This window comes from Sinocyclocheilus anshuiensis, unplaced genomic scaffold, assembly GCF_001515605.1.
Source record: "Sinocyclocheilus anshuiensis isolate Anshui unplaced genomic scaffold, SAMN03320099.WGS_v1.1 scaffold1425, whole genome shotgun sequence".
In the NCBI taxonomy this organism is placed as follows: domain Eukaryota; kingdom Metazoa; phylum Chordata; class Actinopteri; order Cypriniformes; family Cyprinidae; genus Sinocyclocheilus; species Sinocyclocheilus anshuiensis.
The window spans coordinates 58,819-78,761 of NW_015551044.1; the positions used below are offsets into that span (position 1 = coordinate 58,819).

General features: G+C 31.6%; 1 protein-coding gene across 1 annotated transcript in view; it reads right to left on the reverse strand.

The window, feature by feature from the left end:
* LOC107661614 (phospholipid-transporting ATPase IC-like) overlaps positions 1-19,943 on the reverse strand; it is a 42,117-nt gene that overhangs the window by 8,320 nt on the left and 13,854 nt on the right. Inside the window, exons 3-19 of the mRNA XM_016451279.1 lie at positions 19,377-19,474; positions 16,321-16,434; positions 14,756-14,854; positions 14,586-14,647; positions 14,403-14,475; positions 13,632-13,702; positions 12,130-12,212; positions 10,654-10,812; positions 10,473-10,561; positions 8,483-8,673; positions 8,191-8,399; positions 5,499-5,542; positions 4,509-4,665; positions 2,983-3,171; positions 2,786-2,898; positions 1,010-1,174; positions 203-314 (exon numbers count right to left, since the gene is read on the reverse strand). Coding sequence (XP_016306765.1) covers positions 203-314; positions 1,010-1,174; positions 2,786-2,898; positions 2,983-3,171; positions 4,509-4,665; positions 5,499-5,542; positions 8,191-8,399; positions 8,483-8,673; positions 10,473-10,561; positions 10,654-10,812; positions 12,130-12,212; positions 13,632-13,702; positions 14,403-14,475; positions 14,586-14,647; positions 14,756-14,854; positions 16,321-16,434; positions 19,377-19,474 — 2,028 coding nt within the window. The remainder of the gene's footprint in view (positions 1-202; positions 315-1,009; positions 1,175-2,785; positions 2,899-2,982; positions 3,172-4,508; positions 4,666-5,498; positions 5,543-8,190; positions 8,400-8,482; positions 8,674-10,472; positions 10,562-10,653; positions 10,813-12,129; positions 12,213-13,631; positions 13,703-14,402; positions 14,476-14,585; positions 14,648-14,755; positions 14,855-16,320; positions 16,435-19,376; positions 19,475-19,943) is intronic.

Consider the following 19,943-nt stretch of genomic DNA (forward strand, 5'->3'; position numbering starts at 1 on the left):
ACATCATTCTTCAGCCAAACAATGTAGTTCCTCAGAAACAGTTGTGGTTCCAACAAAGTAGTTGCCGAGCAACACAGAAGTAAACAACGGTGTATGTTTGTAGAGTAATTTACAACAGCTTCGAACGCGACTCAACCAATCAGAATCAAGGACCGGAAATATCCGTTTTATAATAACACAATATTTCACGATCATCACTCACCTTTCTTGTCTCCGGTCAGAACCCAGATCTTGATGTCAGCTTTGGCCAGTTTTGCAATGGTTTCTGGAACGCCGTCCTGAAGTTTATCTTCAATGGCTGTTGCTCCAATCAGCTGAAACAATAAACAAATGACACATTCATCAAACACACACACACACACACGTATGTATGTATATGTATGTAATATATTTAATATATATCTATATATAAAATACATGCAAAAATGTTTTATTAGCCCATTTAACAAATGTAATATGACTTTTTAATAAATCTCTTTTTAATAAATATAGATTTTCGTAAGATATATAGCACATATCTAGTAGGATGAGTAATATAACAAAAGTGTAATACTAAATGTATAATATATTTGATATATTTCATACATAATATAACAGGTTAAGTTTATTAGCACATTCGATTTAATATGAAATTTGAATTAAAAGTATATATTTTCTAATATTAACAAACTATACAATATATAAAAATATTTTTGTACAATTTAACAAAGTAGACATTCACAAATTTGCTGAAATTTTATTAAACACTATCATTGTTTAACACTATCATTAATCAAAATTTACATTATTAATTTAAACACTATCAACCTGAAGAGATTTGAACATTAAGCATAATATATTATTCTCACTTTTAAGTCACTTTGGATAAAAGGGTCTGCTAAAAAGTGTCTGTTCTCAGCCAATAGCAATTATCCAAACACTGGCAGGTTAATGAGCCTGACTAATATATCAATCGATCACTAGTCACTTCCCTGAAATGAATACTGATTTTCCTTTCTTGTTTCCCTACCAGAAGGTTTTTCTCGATCTCTTCGTACAGCACGTCCAGAGCCTCCTCACGGTTCCCCATCGAAACACTGGCGGCCTGGTGTTTTTGAGACCAAGCGTCATACTCCGCCTGACTGATGTCCTTATAGCACAGACACAGAGTTCGCAGCGTCTCGTTCGCAAAGATCTGAAAGAGAAATCCAACCGTTTAGCACACAATGCATGCTATTCTTCTGCTTTAAGCGAGGAACTACAGGAAAAAACTTTTCATTCATCAGTCAATTTTGAGATTTTGGGCTATTTGGCTATTTGTGCTGTTTCAGAATAGTGGAAAGAAAACATTTAATTGTTTATCTTATTGCACTTTTAATCTGTAGATTTCAATTACAATACATCATTTTAATTGCTGAGTTTTTTCCTCAACTTCAGCCGCACGTACATACACCAATATGTACATCTTTATTCCTATATGTATTCAGAAGGTTTTTACTGAGGGGTTTGTTCATACATAATTCGATATTATTATTGCACATTATACAATACATATATTTAAAGGCCGTTTTTGTTTAAAGGAGTTTTTTCTCAACTTCAGCAGCACATACATACACAGTTATATTTTTATCTATATTCTAAAAGTTTTTACTGAGGGGTTTGTTTATATATAATTTTCTTGATTTTATTCCTAAAAACATGGTGAAAATGTATTTTTTAACAGTATTTTCTGATTTATTGAGTAATAAAAAGAGATATCCAAAATCCCCTCTTTGACTCTAATATGCCAGTAAAATGAAACCAGAATTAAGTTATCATTGGTGTCAATGCCATCAAATCTGACATGGTGCATCAACTTCACAGTCTGTTCCTCACAAAAAGCAATCCTATGTCTACTGAGACTTTGAATCGGGATTATTTTAGTACCAATGAGATACTTTTATAGTTTTTCTGTTTTCATTTTAATTTGAACATTTTTTTTTTTTGAGATTTTGTTGTGTGTTTTTGAGACTTTTATTAGTTTTTTGTAATTAGTCTATGTAGTTTTTATTCATTTTTATTTCAGTTTTAGTTTTACTTTTTAGTGCATCAAGACAAACTAAATGAAAATGAGAAATGTTGCCTTATAAGTTTAAGTTGTTTTATATTTGATTTTATTTCAAGTAGTGCTGTCAAACGATTAATCGTGATTAATCGCATCCAAAATAAAAGCTTTTGTTTACATAATATACTGTATGTGTGTGTACTGTGTATATTTATTGTCTATATAAATACACACACATGCATGTACATATTTAAGAAAAATATGTTACGTTTATATATTAAATATATTTATATATGATATAATTTATATGAATATAAATATATACATGTAAATATTTTCAAAATATATGCTGTATGTGTGTGTCTTTATATATACATAATAAATATACACAGTACACACACATATACAGTATTATGTAAACAAAAACTTTTATTTTGGATGCGATTAATTGTGATTAATCATTTGACAGCACTAATTTCAAGTTTTATTTTCCTGGTTTTAGTTTTAGTTAGATATAATAACCCTGCTTCTGGAGTACTTTTATGCTATTTTATGGTGTTTTATCTACTGGAGCTTGACACATTTAAAAAATTTTAAATGTCATTTAAAAATTCTCCATTAAACATTCTCTAAAAATTCTTTGCATTCCATGGAAAAAAATTATGTGATGACAAAACTGTCGAATTGTCCCTTTAATTTGCAATGGCATGCTGAACCTCATTAACATATGCAAATGAATTTGTTAATAGTGTTAGTACTCACATCCAGAGCTTCTTGCGTGGTTTCTTTATTCTTGCTATTGGCATCCAGTCGCTGGTAGATCACAGTGTCTGCACCCTTACAGTACAGACGGATTCTACCATCTGGAAATCTCACTACACACAAACACACACAAGAGTGAGAAACAGGTGACGGTGACTGACAGACAGGAAGTGAAGAACAGAAGGAGCAGGACTCACGGATGATGGACATGCGCTTGCGGTCGCTGTTGAAGTCGAGCAGAGCGAGCACCTCGTAGGTCTCCTCATGGTCCAGCTCCATGATGGTGATGGTGTCCTGCGTTCGGGACAGGAACACGAACCCAAAGTTGCGTGCGGCCGTGACCAGAGCGCCCTCGTCAGGAGACGCGGCCTGGTACACCAGCTCATCTGAACACAGAGAAAATATGCAGTACATAAATTAACTTTAAATAATATCTGCTGCATTTTTCTGTACTTTTGACTTATTTGATCAGATAGTACACAAAGTAGGATTAGGAAAGCTCAATAAGTCTGAGATGAAAGCATACATGCTTGATTACTGTGTCAATGGTTTATTTTTGCATAATCTCAGCTAGGGCTGGGTGATATAGCTAAAAAATGTATCAACGATATAATGTTTCATACCGTTCGGTATCGATAATTATTGACATTTTTTATAACCTTTTTTAAAACAAAAAAACAATAGTTTAAATGTTTAAAAAAATGTTTAAATTTAACCACTGTATTGTTAAAATAACCCAATTTACTGAGACAACAAATATTTTTTTGTTTTAACAATCAAACACAAAATAAAAATTAAATGAATATTTCATTTCTAATGTTTTATATGCAGATTAAATAGGCCTTAAGGAAACTTTTGTCTTGTCTCCCGAGGCAACAGGAGGGCGCAATGAGCAAAATAATGCAGCGCATTTAAATTGTCAACGCAAGGAAGTAACTCTATAAAAAAAACGTGCATTACGTCTAAATTAACTCATAAAAATCGAATATAATTTCGTAAATTGCATAATTATTAACAAAACAGCATCATGTATTTATGCATTGCTTAATACAAAGAGCCGAATCGCCCATCACGCAGATTGCCTTTAAAAACATAAGAGACACAGTGAAAAGGAATAAACCTCCACAAATTCGTGACGCGTTTTCTAAAAGTTTAAACGGTTTTAACTTTGCATGGCTTTCTATACATCTCTTGTGAGACGCGAGTGCAGCAGTCATATCTGTCCATCTAAAAAATGCGCTGAATATGCGTTCTGTGTGAATGGCTTGGTTTCGGTTTTCACCTAATCAAGATCTTCTCCGCATTGAGCTTCTATATTTCTCTAATATTTTGAATGCATAACACAGCAGCGGCGCGTCTCATGGGCTAGACTAACAAAACATTAAAATGCAACAACGTCACATACATCATCACCGCATCTCGCGCGCCACTGATGACGCTTCCTGATGCACACTTAACATTCAAATGCAAATGTTAATTTTAAATTCGACTAATATTCATTCTTTATTCACAATCTCCTCATCACAGGCAGGCACAGCACTCATTTCAGCATGTGTTCGTGTTTGTGTGTGCTGTCTGCGTCACTCATAGCACGTGCCTATATCGTGCGCTATATCGAACATTTTTTCTATCGTTATCGAAGAAGGTGTACTGTCGATAAATATCGATACCGTTTTATCACCCAGGCCTACTCAGCAGATAATGATATTTTTTGTCTCCTCACCCCCTTTCTGCTCCACCATGACGGTGTGACACAAGGACAGGAGTTTGAAGAACTCCAGTACTTGCGGATCCTTCTTCGAACGGATACAGGAAACGAGGAAATGGTCTTCGAACTCGAACTTCTTGTCGGCATTCTCATTCCAACTGAAATCCACAGGCTGAGTAAAAATGGGAGAGAAAATTAAATGAATATCAGTGACCAATCAAACATTTTGACAAAAAAAAAACGTTAAGTTAAAATGATAACTTAAAATGACATTTGCTAAAACTAAATGAAATCATGTCATATATTGAATATGTAATAAATAAAATTAATAAACACACTCTATAAATTAAATTAATAATTAATCTACAATTAATAAATAAATGAAACTATATAAATGTACACTCTATAAATAAAAAATAAATCAAATAAATACTTTATGAATGCACTCTCGATGAATAAAAATAAATAAGTGTAATCTCTATAAATAAAAATAAAACAAATAAAATCCTATAAATCCACTCTCTATAAAAACAACTAAATAAATAAACACATAAACAAACAAACAAAACTGTAAATGCACTCTCAATAAATAAAAATCAATCATTCAATCAATCAATAGATAAACCTATATAAATATAATCTCTATAAATAAAAATAATAAAATTAATCAATCAATCCATCCATCAAACAATCAATAAAACTATAAATACACTCTCAATAAATACAAATAATAAATCAATCAATCAATCAATCAATAAAATGATAAACATACTCTCAGCAAAAACTGTTAATATACTCTCTATGAATAAAAAAAAAAATCGATCAGTCTATCAATAAAACTACATAAATGTACTCTTTAGAAATAAAATATAACTTGTATTTAAAATATAAAATAATATGTATTGCATGTATTAAAAATGACATAGTAAATAAATAAACTATTTTTTAATAAAAAAATAAATAAGTAAATAAATAAAACTCCATAAACGCATTCTGCATACGTACCTTTCCACGGTCCAAGGCCACACCATCTGCACTGGTGGGATCACCTATAGATCAACACAGAGCACTGTCAATTATCACGCTAATTTAGTTCACGTAATTATTAAAGCAATAACACTTTAAAATAATAGCACTTTAAACAGCGCTAGATAACGCACTAAAGCACACTTCTGAGTGCAGAAACCGTGGAATGAGACGTCTCAAGATACCTTTTAACTTAACAAGCCGTCTCGAATACGAGCCACTCATTTAATACTCACTTTTAGAGGTTTATAAGCATGAGCAACTGTAATAGCCTCTAATAATGTAATGTAATTAAGGAAAAGGAGTGCTATTGAAGCGTAAAACAGATGATATCAAGTTATTTCATGGCAAGGTCGAAGGTGTCAGCGTGTTTTAATCTCATCCAGGTCAGAAACCTGACCTGTGTGAAACTAAAGCCTCAAATCTCTCCCACAGTCACACACTGAGGCACCCCACAGTCACACACACACACATCTCTGGAGTCACAAATACAAACGTGAGGGCTGTGAGCTGGGCTCATATAAACCATATAAACCAAGGATTATATCAGATCAGACATGACACGCCTTTGACACTCATCCAAATACATTCAACACTGGCATCAGCTCTTTTCATACTTGATTTAAATGCATCTAATGCTTTGAAAGATAAAACCTCAATAACAAGTGGTTAAATTTCACTCAACTTGACTGCATGTTTTAACCCTGTAAAGCCTGACAAGTCAAACAGTAGTTAGAAAAACATACTTTTTTTAAATGGAACAGTTTATTGAAGTTATACTTATATTTGATAATCAGGCTTTTATGGCTCATATAGTATGATAAAGTGAGAATATTTACGTTTACATTTAATCATTTAGAAGACACTTTTATCCGAAGCGACTTACAGATTAGGACAATGGAAGCAATCAAAATCAACAAAAGAGCAATGATATACAAGTGCTATAACAAGTCTCAGTTAGCTTAATGCAGTACACGTAGCAAGGGTTTTTTTTATTATTATATAATAAATAAAAAGAAAACAGATAGAATAGAAAAAGAATAGACCAAGCTAGTGTTAGAGGCCTCTTTTGCTTTTGTTAATTGTATAATAAATAAAAAGAAAACGAATAGATACTGATCTTCTTGATGTTGAATAAAGCAAATCTGCAGAACCGGGCAGCTTTAGCAATGTGGTCTGAGAAAGTCAGCCGATCATTAATCATAATTTTGTGTGTTTTTGAAGGAGTTATGGTTGATGTAATAATAATAATAATAATGTTTCATTTATATAGCGCCTTTCCCAAGCTGAAGGACGCTGCACAATGACAAAAGCAAATCAACAATCATGTCATACATAGATGGACAAGACATTTGCCAAGTCCAGAACGAGCGGTTGCAGTTGCATACCACATGAGCCTGTTTAAATGTTGAGGGAAAAACCCCAATGTGAAGGGATGTGTTAATGATGTGAGTGAGTGCAGGTACAACTGCAGGAGAAATGGCTTGAAGGAGATGAGATGGAATAGGATCAAGCGGACAAGTAGTAGGATGATTAGAAAGGATGAGTTTGGAGACTTCTGCCTCAGAGAGTGAAGAGAAGGATGTGAATGAGTGTATGTTTGCTGGTAAGATGTGCTTAACAGATTGTGGTGTGGAAAATTGTGCACTGATGAAATGGAGAATTTAGAATATGGAGGAAAAAACACGTTAATTTTATTCTGAGGCACAAACTGAGGAAAAATATGCAATTTGGTGCAGATGATGATTTTTATATAGACAAAAATATGTTTCTAACAGTATAGCAGATACTTACATAAAATTATATAAATATCAGTTGTCACTCTATATCTCCAATAATATGTCTTGGGAGATGACATTTATTGAGATGGGATTTAAATGATCAAAACATATAATGCAGTGCAATCCAATGATGATTGAGAGATAAGAACAAATAAACGTTCCTCAAAAGCTTGGTGATCATATTCACTTTTTTCTAAAAAATGATATCTGGATAATCAAGTAAACCTAAGTTGCTTCAGTCCAGTGTTCATTTTGAAATATTACTAACAATATCAAAGCTATTCTTACATTTACTTTATAAAAAACAGATTTCACTGTAAAAAGACACATGAATCATGAGCTGAAGGTGAATGTTTGTATAATTACACTAAAAGGACTTTTACTTGATAAAAAAAGAAACAATCAGACGAGAGAATTCACTATTATAGTTTTTATAAAGATTTAAAATTAATTTGTATTTTTATATTTTACATATTCATTTTAATTTTAATGTTTTAGTAATTTTGTTTACATTTTATTGTTTTGTTTTTTAAATGTCTATATAGATTTTTTTATTTTTTATTTCAGTTTTAGTTATTTCAGTCCATTAAATTAATCTAAATTAAATAATTAAATAATCTAATAATCTAAATCTAAAAAAATGAGAAATATTGCCTTGGCAACTAGCTTATATATATTATTTTATTTCCATTCATTTTACCATTTATTTTAATCAACTAAAATGTTTTTTTAATGGTTTTAGTTTTAGCTATAATAACACTATTGTGTACAACAAGTTTTGATTATGTTGATTATTTAGAAACTGGTGTACCAAATAAGATAGAGTAGGATTTACAGGGTTAGCTTTCTTAGAATGTTCCTCTAAAAGCAAGGTTGGTGGCTTCTCTCACCGTAAGTGCGTCCTCTAATGGTGCACTTCTTGAAGGCCATGATGTTCTGCGTGAGCGTGCCGGTTTTATCAGAGAAGATGTACTCGATCTGGCCCAGCTGCTCGTTCAGCGTGGTGGTTCTGGCTTTGGCCGGTGTGTCTTTGTCAGCGTAGTACATCTGCAGATCCCAGTTAATGAACTTACTCTGACCCAGGCGGATCACCTCCACGCTGAGAGAACAGAAACCAGTGAGTTATCTGAAGAACAATGCCATCTGTGTGCTCAGAGAGCGGAGGAGAGCCTGCTGTCGTACCTCACATAGAGAGAAATGGGCACCATGGTGTTGAGGATGATGATGTAGCCCCAGAAACTGAGGAAGCCTCGGTAAGATGAAGAGTAGTTGAGGCCGTCATACAGATACCAGGCCTTCGAGCCGATGCTCTCGTACCAGTACGTGTGTCCGATGGCCAGACCAGCGCACAACAAAACCAACAACACAAAGATCTACAGGGAGAACCAGAGAGAGATGAGAATATATTAGGGTGCAAGATGAGAAAGGATTTATTGCATTGTATTATTAGGCTATTAATGCATTACCTATAAATAAAAACAAATATATAAAACTTGCACAATAAATATGATAAATAAATTAAATTCTACAAATGGTCTATATAAAGAAAAAGAAAATATTCTATACCATGTACTATATAAATAAATAAACAAACTCGAATGCACTCTCTGTAAATAAGATTAATAAATAAAACCACAAACTCTATAAATATTTTTTATGTACTCTATAAATAAATAAAAAAACTCTATAAATGCACTCTCTATGAATAAAAAATAATAAATAAATCCGAATTAACTTTGTATAAATAAAAACATGAAAAAAAAAAAGTAAAAATACAAATACAAAATAAATCATGATAATTATATAAATGCACTCTCTATAAATAAATACAACTAAAAATAAAAAAGCATACTGAATAAAATAAACAATTTTATAAATGCACTCACTGTAAATAAGATTAATAAATAAAACTATTAATTCACTCTATAAATAAAAATACTGAATATAATAAAGAAAAATGCACTCTCTATAAACAAAAATAATAGATAAACTATGCACTTATAAATAAAAGTGAAAATATAAACATAAATAATGATTAAAAAAAATGGATAAACAATATAAAATGTACTCTATAAATAAATACAACTAAAAATTGCACTCTCTGTAAATAAGACTAATAAACTATAAATTCACTCTATAAATAAAAATACCGAATAAAATAAAATGTATTCTATAAATCACTTTGTATAACTAAATATAAACTCAACTGCACTCTCTGTAAATATACACCTCTATAAATAAAGTAATAAAACAAACCTCTATAAATACACAATGTATAATTCTACAAATGGTAATAAAAACCCAAACTCTATAAATAAATAAAAATATATAAATAAAAATATATAAATGCACTCTCTATTAATAAAAAATAATAAATAAATCCGAATTAACGTTGTATAAATAAAAACATGAAAAAAAAAATAATAATAATTTTTATTTTTAGTTGTATTTATTTATAGAGAGTGCATTTATATAATTATCATGATTTATTTTGTATTTGTATTTTTACTTTTTTTTATAAATAAATAAAAATAAATAAACTCGAATGTACTCTCTGTAAATAAGATTAATAAATAAAAACCCAAACTCTATAAATAAATACAAATATATAAATAAACAAACTCTATAAATGCACTCTCTATGAATAAAAAAGAATAAATAAATTAGAATTCACTTTTTTGTATAAATAAAAACACGAATAAAAGTAAAAATACAAATGCAAAATAAATCATGATAACTATATAAATGCACTCTCTATAAATAAATACAACTAAAAATAAAAAACATTGAATAAAATAAACAAAATTCTATAAATGCACTCTCTTTAAACAAAATAATAGATAAATAAAATTATGAAAGCACTATAAATTAAAATAAATACATTGTATGAGTGCATTCTCTGTAAATAAATGAAATAAACTTCTATAAATCACTTTGTATAACTAAATATAAACTCAACCGCACTCTCTGTAAATATACACCTCTATAAATAAAGTAATAAAATAAACCTCTATAAATACACAATGTATAAATAGCATACATTGTGTATACATAGCAATATAAATAAAAATAATAAATAATATAAATAAATACAATTCTGTAAATATAAATAAAAATGTCAAATAAAATCTCGAAATGACTTGTGGGCGTCAGTGAACTGTGTTTAACTGACCGTGTAGACCATGTAGTTCATGAGTTTGTCTATCAGGGTGCGCTTGAACCTGGTCTTCCCTCCGTTCCTCATGATTTTAGTGTCATTTCCTGTAGAACGAAACATCACAGCTGCTGTCACAAACACAAACACACGCCGAACCGTGACCGTGAGAGCGTGTCGGTCGGCGAAGTGAACTGACCTGCGAATATGACCAGGCCGTGGCACTCGTCCGTGTTACGAATCTTGCATCCTCTGAGCAGCATGTTGTCCAGGTCGAGCGGGTAACTCTGAGCATCCCAGATCATCGTTCCCACAAACTTATCCAGACGGTTGTTGGGCTCCTCACACATGATCAACGCTGAGAAAGACACAAAACGAGAAACTGCACTGCAAATTCTCTGGATGGTTACATGGAAGCATTAACAACATTGCCAGTTGCTTGGTTTCGAAATTGCACTGGTTTCAAATCTTGAGCACTCATTTTGCAGCATTTTGTTTTTAGTGAGGACAGAAAAATGATGCTGGATGCTGGATATTCACGAACCACACCTGGTTAGTAGGGCTGGGTAAAAAATTTAGATATTTCGATTTTAATCGATTCGCATTTTTATGGAACGATATCGATTCTTAAATCCCAAGAATCGATTAGTCTAGCCTGTTTTCTGTTAATGGACGGAACGTTGAAGCGCACCTCCCATCCAATAAATTGCAATAAGCATTGTGCTTTGGTACTTTTAATATAAAAACAGTCCCACATTTCAAATTCTGTCCATTGTATTGCAGTATTCAAACAATAAATGCCGTTTTGGCGCGGTTTAATGTGGAGTGACAGATCACTGTGAACTGATCATCTCCTCCACATTGATACCAGTTTCAGCACAAAATAAACATGACTAAACATCCGAAGGTAAGTTAAAAGAAAGAGTACAGCTTTACAATCCGTATCCTGTCTCATGTAATCGCTCAATCAGTGTTTCAGCCGCGCAAAAACGTCAATATAACGGCTTGTAAACAATGTCACGTAACGTCGCATTTACCTCAGAAAAACATATTCGGTGACCATAAACTCATTAATCAGATAGAAAAATAAACTGTAGAGAGGGGCACTTTGTTAAATATATGCACCATATAACATTCATTATAATTTTTACTGTTCTTCAATGTTTAATTTATGTTTGAATAAATCCATCAAGTTTTCATGACAGCCACCATTTAAATGTTTATATCCCATTTCAACAAAAAAAAACTGAAGTAGAAATAGTATGTAACTGTAACGTTATTATTTTAAAAACTGTAATTTTAGCAGTTGTATAGCCAACAAATCTGTCAATTTTAACCTTCAATATTATAGTAATGTAGTACCAACTGACTCTCATGTATATTTTATAGCATTAGTTGAGAGATTTTTTTTTTCCTTGAGAAAATTTGGCATGTAGCCTACTGATATATATCCAAAATAATCGCTATTGAATTGAATCGGTAATTGAATCGAAAGCTCGTGAATGAGAATCAAATCGAATCGTGAAAATTGTGTCAAGACCCAGCCATACTGGCTAGCACATGGTTTAAGGCCAACACGTGTTAATGCATGGAAAATCACAATCAAGCAACTACTCGCACACGAATGATCTGTGTCCAAGTCTGTCAACTCTCCTATAATAGGTGTAACACTCACCATTAAACCGGGCCAACTGATTCTCCTCCTGAAGACGCTCGTCAGTCACCTTGAGACCCATCTTAAACTTCAGATTCGTCTCTCTGGACAATGAGAAACTACATTAATAAAAGTCATTTGACAACAAGAAGCACTAAAACCAACTTCCATCCTCTTTCACGAAACAATGATAAATATACATTTAATTTCAATATTATATTTTATTTATTTATTTATAGTTTTTTTATTTATAGATTTTTTAATTTTTTATTTTATATTCAGTATTTCTTTTAATTTTTATATATATTTTATTTCAACTTCAAGTTGCTTGCAGAGGATATTTCACCAATATTATACTATTTTTAACATTAAAATGAGAAAGCTTTTATAAAATATTAAAAGTGAAATATTCTATCAATTAAATATTTAATATTTAAAATTGTATATATTTACGAAACAATGGAAAAGTACACAGACAGGCAAATGCAGCAACTGAATTACGATTCTGTAAAAACTAAATTAAGCAAGTGTATTTAAACAAATGAAATGTAAAAATACTTTAAAATGTAAAACAGAGGAAAAGCAAGCATAAACATGACAGCAAATGAACATTTAAGGTGTGTGTAATGAATTAGGATCCACAAACACAGTGAAATTCATAAATTTAAGGTTCCTCGCTGTAGATTTTTCACTAATATTATAATATTTTAAGCATTCAAAGATTTTAATGAAAATAAAAATGTTATAAAATATAAAAAATATCAATGAAGTATTTTAATATGAAAATTTAAACAGACAGACAAGCTCAGGAACTGAATTATGATTCTATTGTATGTGAAAGACAAAATGTGTTGTGTTTTTGTTGTGTTTGGACTAAACAAATGGACTGAAAATGTAAAAAATGAGAAAATGAGAAAAAGCAAGCATAAACATGACATGACAGCAAATTAATATTCAAGTGTGTGTAATGACAATCAAATGTTTCATAATTAGGATCTATAAACCTTAAAATATAGACTAATGTGAAATACTTCAGGTTTCTCATTTGAAAACAAGGCTTGCATTTGAAAAACGTATAAAATATTTTAAATATTACATTTTTAATGATATCAATTACATTTTTAATATAAATGAAGCCATTCAAAAGTTCACAGACAAACAAAGCCAGGACCTGAATTATGATTCTTTTGTATGTAAAGAAAACAAATTAAAGCGATTGTGTTTGGACTGAAGTGTACGAGACAAAGAACAAATCCATTACACAACTCCCATTATGAATCATGTCCGAGCACTTTAATGACCGTTCATAATGCTGACATGAAGTCATCAAATTACACAAAAACTGATTAATGCAAGCAGAATTGGTTTTATGGTTGTGGCTAGAACAAGTCGATTATGACTACTGTAAAAAATCAACATAGAAATAGGCATTGTGTGTTAAAAGTGTGGAAATATGCAAGAGTGTGATTCAGAGGCTTAATAAACTGATGCGTGGCTTGTTGTGTGTTTAATGTGTCTCTTACCCGTCGAGCTCCGCCGTCTCTACATAACACAGACTGTTGGGATTTGAACTGGACAACAACAGAATATCAGCCTACGTGAGGTCAAAACACAGGTGAAAATGAGAAACCAACTAAAGCATGACACCTAACAGATGAATGAAGTGACTGGAGGGGTGAAGAAACACATACATTAACAAACTAAATGTAGGATAGAGCATAAACATGACATGAAACCAAATGAATATTCAAGGTAATGTAATAACAATAGAATTATTAATGATTAGCATACATAAAATTTGGGAAAAGCCCAGAAACAAGCATAAAACAATCAGGCCCTCCTTAAAATAGACAATAATGAGATATACTTCAGGTTTCTTAAAGTGGATATTTCACTAACATTATAATATTTTAACCATTAAAATAAAAATGTAAAATATTTTATAAAATATTTCAATATATATATTGAAGTTAAATATTTTAATTTGCATTATTTTATTTTATGTATATCTCATTAAATATATATTTGTATTTAAAATGGCATACAGCAAACCTACACGTCTCTTAGAAAAAAATTGTTAATTTAACAGATCATTTTATTTATTTTAATGTATAATTTAATTTTATTTCTTTATTTTATAATGTATAAATGCTCTACAACAGATGAAACCCACACTCAAATGACACATGGATAAAAAATAAAATAAAATTAAATTAAATTAAATTAAATTAAATAAAAATTAAATAAAAATAAAAATCTCAACAGGAAGGCAAATAGATTTAAAAATAACTCACCGGGATAAAATCGTTTTTCTTTAGTCTGACCACGTCACCAACTTGTAGGTTCATCCATCTGGTTTTTTCAAACCTGAAAAATGAGAATTCAGCCTTATGTTTACATAATATTTTTTCACTGACAAACATGAGCACTAATCTCATGCACTTCAGTATTAAAGCAGATTAAAGTTCGGTCTTCACCTGCCATTGAGCAGCACGTCACACCTTCTGTTGTTGATTTCTTTGTCCATCCTGTGTCGTGCCTTTCAACGAGACACAGATCAGATGACAGAAACCATTAGCAGATCCTGACAATTAATGGCTGCCTTTCAACAAAACCATTCCATCAGAAAGCACAGGCAGGGACTCACCAGGTCATCCACCAGGTCTTTAATGGCAGTGATGCCCAACACCAGCACTAACGGCACCAGGGTGGTGTACCACGGCAGCGTGGAGATTTGAGGAATGATCTGACACATTCAAACACATAGATTCATATTCATAAAACAACACCAAATCCAAAAGCACCAAAGTGCTGTTAAACGATTAATTGCGATTAATCGCATACAAAATAACAGTTTTTGTTTGCATAATATATGTGTCTGTACTGTGTATATTTATTATGTATATATAAAAGACACACACATACAGTATATATTTGGAAAATATTTATATGTATTTACATGTCTATATTTATAAAAATATAATTTATATTATAAATAAATATATTTAATATATAAACACACACTTTTATTTTTTAATGATCTGACATACAGACCCTGTTTATTTTCAATAATTACACCAATAAAATTATATCAATAAAATTTTTATAAATATTTTTTGAGATATACATTATACACCCACACATACTATTTTTGAAAGATAAAATTAATTAATTTAATTTAATTGCATTTATTTATATAAATAAAACAAAATATATCTAGTTTTATATAAATCTACTTTATATTTCATATATTTTGAATGACCTGACATATGAAAACAGATTGAAGTTCATATCATATGTTCATATTATTCGTAAAATGACAACATGAAACTGAAATCAACCGTTTTTCTTAAAAACGATTTAATAATTCATTCTATAATATTTTTTATATGTTTTCCATACTTATATCAACGTATATATGCTGAGCAACAGATGTAAATAATTAAAAATGATCATAAATCATACATTTTTCATAAATAAATAATAAATATCTTATTTATCAGAGCGACACAAATGATTTCACGATGTCTCTGAAACAGTTTATTTTTTAAATAAATGTAACGCACAGTTAGGTCACTATCACAAAAGAAATCTCAATATGGTGATACGAGCCCTGATCGCTCATCCTGATCAGCCTGCGATCCTGACAGAGTGAGGTCAACTCTGGCAGTGCTTGTGGGTTTATACCACAGACTGTATAAAAACATGGACGTAGTGTCCGTGACGTCACCCGTAGTTTTCTGAAGAGCATTTTTGAAGCTCAAAGTGGGTGGAGCCGGCCGTCGCCATCTTGGCAGCGCTTCACTCCCGGATAATCGAAAATGGGCAAAGAGGCGGGAGCTGGTTGCTGAAACCACGCCCACCTAGCTCGACGGTGGTAACAGCAGCAGCAATCCACCTGTCACTCAAGTGGCCACGCCCCTAATTATGCAGAACTTTAAGGCTTAATATAATTTAAACGGATGAGTTATAAAAAAAATTCACCCCCTCACAGTTGTCATGAATGTCATGTATTAGCTATATAGACCAAAACCACTTTTTGAACCAGGCATGTTTTATTCTGCTGTAAAGTTGGGCATTTTAACATGGGGAGTCTATGGGACTGACTCCCTTTTACAGCCAGCCTCTAGCGGCCAGTTGTCGAAATACAGTTTAAGTCACTTCCGTGTTGGCTTCACGAGAGAGAGCGGGAGGTTGCCGCTTAGTTTCTACCTGCAGGATCAGCAGACACAGGAAGTAGAGGTTGGCCACTCTCTTAAACTGCTCGTACAGGTTCAGCGGCAGGAAGGTGAAGACGTTGTATTTGTAGGTCTTGATTGCATTGCCCTTAAAATGAAAAGAAATTCAAGTTATTATCAAACTGGTGTAAAAACATTAAGTTTTTGCAACTTAAATTTTATTTTTGCAAGTTCTCATCCCAAAAGGACTGAATTGTGAATTATCACAATTAAGATATCCTTTACATAAAACATTACCTGCTGAATGTGAAATAATATATCAATATTTCACAGAGAAATTCAAGGCTTTGTAAAGGAAAATGGCTTCTCATGTAACCCAAGGCTCTTCAGTAAGTTTAAAGCTTGTTAGTTGTGAAATAATGCAGACTAGTTTCTCAGGAGCTTTCTGAATTTTGAGGCTGGAATAGCAGATAAATACATTTGAAACTTTAAGAATTTTTATCAAAAATCAAAAGTCTAAATAAAAACTGGTCTTCAGATCTGTGGTAAGGATTTCATTGAAGTATAGAATAGAATAGAATAGAATAGAATAGAATAGAATAGAATAGAAAACAATTGCAACAATCGCACAATGCTGACTTTTTTTCAATCACATACTCCTGAGATTTTTTTATTTTTTTTTACATCTTACAATTTTGACGTTTGTCAAGTTTATTTCTTGCAATTTTGTAATGTTTCACTGAATTCTGCGATTCTGAGGACTGAAGTTCACATCATATGTTCATACAGTTCATAAAATGAGAACATGAAATTTTCTTTCAAATATTTAGTAATTAATTTTATATTTTAATAGACTTGTTAAAAAATATTTTTAAATATAGAATTAATTACTATAATATAATATTTATTTATATCAATAAATGTTATTTTTTTATTGGAATTCTGACTCGACATGCCACAATTCTGTGCTTCAATTTGTTTTTCACTGCCATGGATTAAAAAATAACAATCATAAAGTGAATTGTGACTTTTTGTCTTGGAATACTGACTTCTTTTCTCAGAACTGCGAGACACAATCTTGGAACTTCCAAAAAAAAAAAAAAAAAAGCCTAAATTGTGACATCAAAAGCCGCGTGGCAGAAACAGTCTTCCATACAGGTTCAATTCCACTGTTACGTATTCATGAGTCTAATTCAATGTGTTTCTGCAATTCATTTGCCTGTTTTTCTATTTTAGATCCTATTTTTCAGTTTCTCTATTTCAGTTCCATTCACTCTCTCTTTCTCGTTCAAAATTTTAGTTACCAAACCCAACTGATTTCCATAAATGTAAATCACAACACATCTATATCTGCTCTCGTAGGGTAACATTTCAACCTCAAGACAAATCCAGTCATCGCTGCTTATATCTCACGCAGAACACATGATACACGGCAAACCTTGAGACATTTGACCCTGAAGGACTCATTTATCCAGTCTTAGATAATTGTCATACCAAAGATCTTAAACTCCACCATTCTGAACGGAGCTGTTGCGTGTTTAACATGTAAATGATGTAAGAAAATGACCATAAAACTCTTAGTTTAGACCATAATAGAGGCCAAGCCCCAAGGTGTTAAGAGTTTTTTAACACAACAAAACAGATAAGAGACGAATTGCAAACAAAATGCATGACGTGTTACTTAATTTTCTGGCGTTTCCAAAGATATAAATGTCTCAGACTGAAGTGTGATACTAAGATTGACTTGCAATGTTTGTTAAGTCACTATGAGTAGAACTATGAACAATGAGTGCAATCAATACGCAGAAATGTCACCTTTGAAGCTAAACTGTGTGACGTTGTTGTTGTTTTTCAGGTGAATTCAAAGGTGATTCGTGATTTATCTGACTACAAATTAAACATTTGACAGAGAAAAACAGATACAGTAACATTTCAGTCCCTTCTCAGAAAACTAAAAATTCATATGTTAATCTGAACACTGGTTTGACCAATTCGTACAATGATTGTAAAGCTTGTATGAGAGGAAACATACATCAAAATAATGATTATGGTATAGTAAAAGTATAGTTTCACTTTCATGGTCCTTTAGTTTAAGATGAAAACACCTTCCCACTTCAAACACTCACTGTTTGCGGTGTAAAAAGTGGAAAAATCCAGCATGCGAGCGTTTAGTGTTAGTAAGCAGTGGGAATTATCTGAGGATGCTCGCAGTATTTACCAGGACAATCTCTAGAGTTGAGCGTCTTAAAGGCACAATCATAGACTTTTGCTTACAAGCTCACTTTAAGCACCACATCACATCGCCCCAAAATAAAAGCATAAAATAAAATTCTTTACCATATAGAACACCAGTCAAAAGTCTGGAATAATTACGACTTTATGTTTTTGAAAGAAGTCTCTTCTGCTCACCAAAGCTGCATTTATTTGATCAAAACTGCAGTAAAAATTGTGAAATATTATTACAATTTCAAACATCTGTTTTCTATGTGAATATATTATCAAATGTAATTTATTCCTGTGATCAAAGCTGAATTTTCAGCATCATTACTCTAGTCTTCAGTGTCACATGATCCTTCAGAAATCATTCTAATATGCTGCTTAATTATTATTGCTTCTCATTTATTAATGATTATTCTTATGATTATTATTTGTTTTTGGTTGAAACTGTGATACTTTTTTCAGGATTATTTGATGAATATAAAATTTTGATCAATTTAACACATCCTTGTTGAATAAAAGTACACATTTTAAATAAAAAAAAAAATCACTTACTCTTACTCTTCAAAAAATATGAAGCAGCACAAATGTTTCTTGAGCAGCAAATCAGCATATTAGAATGATTTCTGAAGATCATGTGACACTGAAGACTGGAGTAATGATGCTGATGATTACATTTTACAATATATACACATAGAAAACAGTTATTTTACATTGTAATAATATTTCACAATTTTTTATGTATTTTCATCAAATAAATGCAGCAAAAGACACTTCTTTTAGAAGCATTCAAAAAATCTTAATTATTCCAAACCGGTAGTGTGCAAACAGATATTTCAGGTTTTTACTAAAAATAGCAATGGATTCACTTACAGAATATTTGCTTTTCTTGATGCACAGAAAGACCTTCTTCTTGAACTGGGGCTGATTGCAATATTCCCTGTCATTGGCTCGGATGCTCCAGCTGGGCTCTGAGAGGAGAATCACAATCAGGACACAGAACAAGCACTGCAGTGTTGGGGGTAACGCGAGTTACATAATCAGATTACTTTTTTCAAGTAACTAGTAAAGTAACGCATTACTTTTTAATTTACAAGAGAATATCTGAGTTACTTTTTCAAATAAGTAACGCAAGTTACTTTTTTTTCCAATTTATTGATTGACAGCTCTCCTGTCCACAGGAGAGAGAAATCAGATGTTACTGTAGTTCTAAAATAAATATGAATATGCATTAATTCATCTCACTCACAAAAAAAAAAAGAAACACAGATTCAGTATTCCTCAAAATGAATAAAAATAATGCAACTCAGAATATGACGCAAACCTGCCATAATTAAATGTTAAACAACACAAATATCCTTTATGTATTTAATCCCATTCTATTAACCAATGTCTTTGCTTCTGACCTTCGATGATCCAGTTCAACCATACTAATAAGCA